The 6,869-nt window shown below is 43.8% G+C and overlaps 2 protein-coding genes across 3 annotated transcripts in view; one reads left to right on the top strand and one right to left on the bottom strand.

The window, feature by feature from the left end:
• The window catches only part of DNAJC11 (DnaJ heat shock protein family (Hsp40) member C11), a 55,283-nt gene extending 51,615 nt beyond the window's left edge, over positions 1-3,668 (top strand). For both annotated transcript variants that reach the window (XR_003094510.1, XM_025206417.1), the window contains 2 exons: positions 782-911; positions 1,564-3,668. Coding sequence is in view for 1 of the 2 variants with exons in the window: in XM_025206417.1 (XP_025062202.1) it covers positions 782-911; positions 1,564-1,589 (156 nt within the window). In the remaining variant the exon portion in view is untranslated. The remainder of the gene's footprint in view (positions 1-781; positions 912-1,563) is intronic.
• The window catches only part of THAP3 (THAP domain containing 3), a 3,977-nt gene continuing 643 nt past the window's right edge, over positions 3,536-6,869 (bottom strand). The window contains exons 3-4 of the mRNA XM_025206419.1: positions 6,458-6,550; positions 3,536-4,611 (exon numbers count right to left, since the gene is read on the bottom strand). Of these exons, the coding sequence (XP_025062204.1) occupies positions 4,372-4,611; positions 6,458-6,550 (333 nt within the window). The 3' untranslated portion in view covers positions 3,536-4,371. The remainder of the gene's footprint in view (positions 4,612-6,457; positions 6,551-6,869) is intronic.

Genomic DNA, 6,869 nt, shown 5'->3' with positions numbered 1-6,869 from the left:
CAGGAATAGTTTGAGTCGCTTCAAGATGGGCTGCAAGAGGCATGGTTCTCAGCCTCTCCTTTCATCCCCTAGCAACAAAGCCTTTGTTTCTAAAGAGACAGCTCATTCTGATTGCTGCTTCATGTTAAACTGGGAAAACTGCATCTGGCAATAACAAATTACCTCCAGTCTTGAGCTGTTCTAATCCAAGATACAGTAATTACCTTGTTAAATATTTTTTTATAGGATCTAGCACGTGGATGATGTTTGTCAGTTGAGGCTCAATTTCCAGTTCCACAGGCTCTAGGTCTATGGAAACTGGCATCCGTGCCTTGTGTTCTTAGTGTTCACATCTACTGCAGGCCCCTTTTCACTCCTGTTGTACAGCTTACTCACCAGGCAGAGTGCAGCTAAACTGTCCAGGAGCACAGCCCACTCTAGTATAAGTGCATCTAGGCAGTTTTTGATACTTTCTTCCTTCTTCTGCATGGTCATAGCTTGAGGGAGGGGAATGCCTTAGGCCTATTATGAGCTGTGTAATAAATGCTGTTGTGGGAGAATCAGCCTGAAAGTCACAGGGAGCTGAGATTGGCTTATCTGCAGTTGTTAAGGATGTATGTGGAAAGAACTTTTAATTAGTCTTGGACAGTGATTAGATTGGATATTGGCTGTGCCCACTTTAAAGAGTAGATAACCACTTGTAATTTCCCCACCTTTCTCTGTTGTACCCCAAAAGCTCCAGTGGAAGAGCTGTGAAAGTGTCGTTCTCTTGTGCTTAATTATATTGGTTTTCTTGCTTAAGGCTGGACTGCCTGGGTTCTATGACCCTTGTGTAGGTGAAGACAAGAGTTTGAAAGTGCTGTATCAGTTCCGAGGAGTTCTGCACCAAGTGATGTCTGCTGACAATGAGGCCCTTAGGATACCAAAGCAATGTAAGTAGCCAGGACTCCAGTCTTCTTTCCTCCGGTCACTGGGCCTCAATCCCAGCAGCCAAGAAAGGAACTACCCACCCATGCAGTCAGCTCTTAACACTGGGGTCAATATTACTATGGAGCTGCCAGTTAGGATACCTCAGTTGCAGGGACATTGGATTTGCTAGTTCTGAGGAGTTAGCATGGTCTGGGTGATCTCTATTGATTCTTTCTCATGGTGGTGGTGACGTCAGTGGTGGAAAGAAGAGCTGTTCATATTGACTGGTCAAGATATGGGATGATAAGAAGAGATGGGAGGTTGATATTATTAAGTGTTTGATTTGACTTTGCAACCATCCCCAGAATCATTTTGCAAGGTAGGTAATATAGTGACAGGTTTCACTGTACTTCAGAATAACTGCATTGTGAATTGACTGAAGAATACAAGTCTCTTCTAAATAAATCCAGTATTTCCTTGTAACAAGGATGTATGCATGCACTGAGTGAGTGGTCAATCTCTTATGAAGTTTTCATAAGTGGATAAGTGTCTTGCTTATAATGTTATTTGCTAGTAGTGACATTTCTGTCTGTAACTAGTTTTATGGTAAATATCCTGAACTAAGGTATATCTTTTCTAATGAACATACTCTATCTATGTGTTTTTCCTTAACAGCTCACAGAATTGATGCAGATAGCTAATCTAGTGAGAAAGCAGGGCATCATCTACAGTACCCATGTCAACGGAAGCTGCAAAACCTTCCCCTGGATCTGATGAATTTAAAGAGACATTTTTATTTGTATGGTTCATGTAGAGGGTGGTGTCATACCAATTATGTTGAGGAACAACAAGAGAGTACCTGCTCCGAAGCAGTGCTACCCAGGACTATGGTGTAATAAATAGCAAGGTGACCTGAGACTGTGTGGTGCACTCTGCCTGGGAGGAGCAGCATGGGGCTTGGGCTGCAGCTATCTTTTGATCCAGTCTTTCCTGCTGCAAGGTGACCGCAGCTCATTTGTTCACACTCAGTGTTTCCTTTCACACTGTGAGCAGGGAAGAGGACTCTCCACTCTTCCTTCTTTTCCTTCTGACAGGGTCGGGTTACACTGTCCTTAACTAAAAATGATAGCTAATATAATCTTCCTTAAGAGGAAGTTAAATTTGTGACCACCTCCTAGGAATCTTCTTCATCGAGTCTGTTACTGGAAAAAAAGATATAAAGATTGTGGTGCTTGTCCCAGATCTGAATGAAAAACATGCTCGTTGTTTGAGAACAATGAGTATGTTGGAAACTAAGTTTTCTGCTTTACCTAATCGCATGGACACCTTTCAGCATGAATCCATCCAATTGTTAGTGACACTGATTCTAAGCACCATTATGACACTAGACTAATTATCAGGATTACAACCACAGTCCTTGTCGCGCACATTCTGCTTCTGCTAAGCAAAGAACTCCATGGAATTTTGAGTCTGTTTTGGTGGGGGAGAAACTGAATTAGCTAGAATCTGAATTGTTCGGTTCAGCTGAATTTGCTGTTGCAGTTGTTGCTTTCATTCTAGCAAAAGAGGGAAATGCAGTTGATGCAGGTAAACTGGACCAAAACGTAATGTGCCAAATGGGGTAAGGAGGTGAGAACATGGGAATTCTGCTGGCTGCCTTCAATAGCAGAGGCAGCTGTGGAATAGAGTCCCTGGAATAGCCACAGCACATGCTTGGGACTTACCCCCAGAAGAGGCACTACTGCTCCACCAACAACAGAAAGGTGGAGGACTGATGGAGATGATAGTGTTTCCTAGCTGGCACAGCAGTAAGTTAAGGCTCTTATATATGAAAGGAGCAGTTGGTGGCTTTTAATGGGTCATGAGGGAACAGTTCTGCTCCTGGTCAGTCCTGGGAGAGCCCTCATTTATATGCAAGGGACACAGAAACAAGTGTATATTGACACAGCATTGTTGGTATTAATACCAACAGCAGTAAACATGTTCCTGACATGCATCTTTGCCCCTTGTTTCTGTCTAATTGCCATTCTGCTCAGTCCTGTCACTGTCTTGGTCTCCCACTTAAAAACAGAAAGCCACATGAGCAAGGACTGTTGTCAGTGAAATTATTCTAAAGAGTCAGTTCATTATAGCTGTTCCAGAAAAGCTGGGAAGTCTCTCCCCTGCCTAATCTTACAATCCAGTGATGGTCACCAGGTTTAAAAAAAATAAATCTCCTTGTTATTTGTGAGTTCTCATTACTTATCACCACAGATTTTACGTATATGTTAATTGTGCACTAAACTTTGTGTTTTGAATGAATGTTAGTTAAAAACTACCCCAGGTACCTTTTGATGCAGATTTAATTTTCTAGGCACCAAATACTTCATTTACCTTGTCAGCTGGTGAAGCGGAAAATGCTGGATTGTCCATATAAACCTTTTCCTGATTTGATTCTCTTTCAAAGTTCTATTTTATAAATATAAGTCTGGCCTGTCTATGGCAAGTTATTAAGTAACAAGGGAGAAGGCCTGTGTCTCTAATAAATGTTCAAACCTGCCCCTGTTTTTACCATCTCTCACATATGATTGGAGCCAGGCACTGCTACTGAACGTTATTAGCCATAATAGAAGGATTGTCTGAAAATGAAATGCTCAGAAGTACAAAAGTTATTAAACACATTTATTGTTAATTACAGAAAAAAATGCCACCACCAGGTAGATAAATTTCAATACTTAGACTAAGAAGAAGGAGACATAAAAAAGTCATAAAGTTTGTAAGTAATAAACAGTCAACACTGACCCTCATGTTTTCCTGTGCTTAAATAGTTTTTACTGTCAAAAAAGTAAATCCTTTTTCTTACAGCCTACAGAATGAAAGGGAAATAGAACAACCCTAATACAACTTGCAAACTGGCTTTTTGACCCCTTCACCTGCTTTGTAGCTTTAGAATTAGTTCACAACTGTTTTTTGTTTTACATTTACAGGAGGATTACAGGTGAGATACTTCTGACCACCTATATTTTACATATGGGAGAAAAATAAGTACTATTAACTCTTGTCAAAATACAGGCAAAGATGCCTTAAGGAAGTTTTAAAATTACCCACTTCTCACCGTCAATTAAATGGCATACTAAAAGCAACAGCATCCAAGGAAACTTTTGTAGCATCTCCTAGTCCCCTGTCAATTTTCTCCTTTCCCCTTTAACAACTGTACTAACATTACAAGTACTCAAGCATGATGTACAAGTGTGGGTTTTCATGCGTTCAGATTTCTCTCTCAGACTGTGGGCACTAGTTCTCAGCTCTTGTCCACGAGGCAGTTATGATCTGTGTGAATGTAAAGCTATGCCCAGGGGAAACTACAGCAACAAGACCAAGTCACCTAGCCCATGGGAAAGTTGCACTAGGCAGCAGCCTCTCGAGGTGCTGTTCTTGGAGGTAGAAGAGTGTTTAGAAAGTCAGGCCCAGCACCCTTCCAGGAGCTTGGTTAGCTTGGAGTTCTCAGTGCTCCTTTTTACAAGTTTGGAGCCGCACAAGTATCCTCTTTAGTTCTACACTTTTAACTTTCAGGCATTTCCGGAGTTTTTCATTTTCTTCCAGGGCTTGAAAGAGTTTTTTTTTCAAGGAAGTACAGTCAGCAATGGCATAGCTGTGATCTGAGCTCTGAAGGTGGTGCCTCTGCACTAGGGGCCTGGATTTCAGCTGCCTGTCCTCCGTTTCTGCTGCCTCTGTTGTAGTAACCTGATAAAAGAACACAGGGAAGGGAAAGTGAGAGGAGGGCAAGGCTGAGGCCTGCTAGCAGTTATACAACACATCCCAATAAGAGTAAAGAGCAGCTGTTCTCCATGTGGCAGGTTAGTTATCTCCGTTTTACAGTAAAGAGGTGATGCCACAGAGATGAAGTAATTTGTCCAAGCTCAGTAGAGGCAAAGCCAATTACAGAATCCAGTTCTGAATCCTTGGTTCCTGTTACAACCACTTTGCAAGGAATAAGTGTCCCCTGAACTTGGCACTGAGCATATTTCGTGTGTGACCTTCAGTGCTTAAAAGCCAAGGCCAGAGAACAAGCCTAGCACTGACACGAAGTTCAATACTTTGTATACCTCATCAAAATAGAATAGTTTAAATTTTCCAAGCAACATTAAGCCAGACATCAGACTCCTTCTCTGCAATTCTTGCTAAATGTCAGAATCTCATCTTCATGCCTATGGTGCATAAGGCCCCTGCAGAAGAACCTACTTTGCTTGCAGTAACATAGTTAATCTTGCTTCCCTCTCTTGAGCATTGAGTCCTGAAGTGGGCAAAATATGGCCCACAGGCCAGATCCAACCCACTAATAGATTATATCTGGATCAGGGCTGCCCCTGTGGTGCTGAGTTCTGCACAGGGCAGCCCACACAGTGCACCCACTCCAGCCCCTGCCACCATGCACAGCTTCCTGGCAGGGCTACCACCCAGCTGCTGCACAGCCCTTGCCCCTCCTGAGCTGCTCCAGGCAGCAGATAGTATGAGGAAGCAATGACAGTTGTGAGGACATGTGCTGGGCACTACACACCCAGCCAAGCAGGGTGGGGGAGCTGAAGCCAGGCAGATCCCACTCTAGTGTGCAGGGGTCCAGCTCCTGGCCACCTGCCACCCACTCTGTACACCCAGTGCGATGAGCAGCAAGCTGTGAACAGCCAAGTGGATGAAAGACAGCCCCACCAGGAAGCTGTGCTTGCTGGCTGGGACCAGGGCAGTGCTGTTGATGGGCAAAGAGCAGGCACAGCTCAGCCTCATGCAGTGCCACAGACCAGACTGGGGGGGGCGGGGTGCGCAAGAGAGCGAGAGGTGGGCAGTGAATTCTGCAGTACACACCCCTTGCCCCCCTCTCCCCCAGCCAGCCCCTGGGACCTAGTGTGTAGGCAGCCCCCCACATGTGAATCCTCCCAACAATACACCCAGCTCAGCCCCCCACCCCATGCACACAACCTCCCACCCCAACTATATACAAGAGTAACTTTATTTTGAGCTGTTATGAATCAGGACAAAAATATTTTTTGGAATAAAATTAAAATGTTATAGTGGGTGTTTGATTTTTAGTATACAACTTTTTATACATTTGTTAAAATTATATCTTCTGAAAGACTCTGTCTTTCAGTGTGCAGGGAAGCTACACTAGTGCAGCAGGCACCCTGGCAGTGTGTTCATGTGTCCCTGGCCATTTGGTGCAGATCAGCTAGCAACTTCCCCTGGCCTTGTTGCCTGCCAGGACAACCTGTGCTGCTCAGTAACCAGAACTTGGAGAGCTTTCTCAAGAACAAAGATCCAATTTGTGCAATCAATGCAACAGACTTGATTTGGTCATTACTAGGACAGCACCTACATCTGAGCAGTATCACAAGCCATCTTGTTTTCTTGAAGCAATCTCCAGCTCTGCTGAGCTCAACCCCATCCAGAATGGTTACATTATAGAAGCATTGCCAAAACTTGGTTATGTGGCTTCTCAGCCAAAATTGCCCAACCCTGGTCTAGTCCTTTGTTGTGTGTAACCATCAAGAGCAATGCCTAGCTTTGCCCACAAGATGGAGCAGAGAGACTGTTTTACCTCCTTTACTGGATGCTCTGCTGTAGTAGACTGGGGCTCCTGATGAACAGCTTCTACTTCCAGTCTCCTGTCCTCCCAACTGTCTGTAGAGTCCTGTTAGAAACCATGAATGTAGCTCAGACCTGCACAGCTTACTGCCCCTCACCCTCCAAAACCACCTCTATCAACTTCAGCCATGCGTGTTCTCAGAGACTCATTTTAGGAGAATGATGCCCTCCCTTCAGGTTCTCTTTTTTCCTTAATCACTGCATGCAATACATAATTACTAGTCCAAATTAAAGCAGAAGGTAGAAGTGACTGAGGCAAGCTTGCTTTAAACTTTCTCAGTGTCAGACAGAGGATTTCTACAGTCAAGTGGTTCAGTGCATTTAAACAAGTCTGAAAACAGGACACTTTACTGGCAAGATCACAA

Source organism: Alligator sinensis, unplaced genomic scaffold (genome assembly GCF_000455745.1).
Source record: "Alligator sinensis unplaced genomic scaffold, ASM45574v1 scaffold322_1, whole genome shotgun sequence".
Classification (NCBI taxonomy): Eukaryota; Metazoa; Chordata; order Crocodylia; family Alligatoridae; genus Alligator; species Alligator sinensis.
The sequence above is the reverse complement of the archived record's forward strand: the minus strand, read 5'-3'. Positions and strand labels throughout refer to the sequence as shown.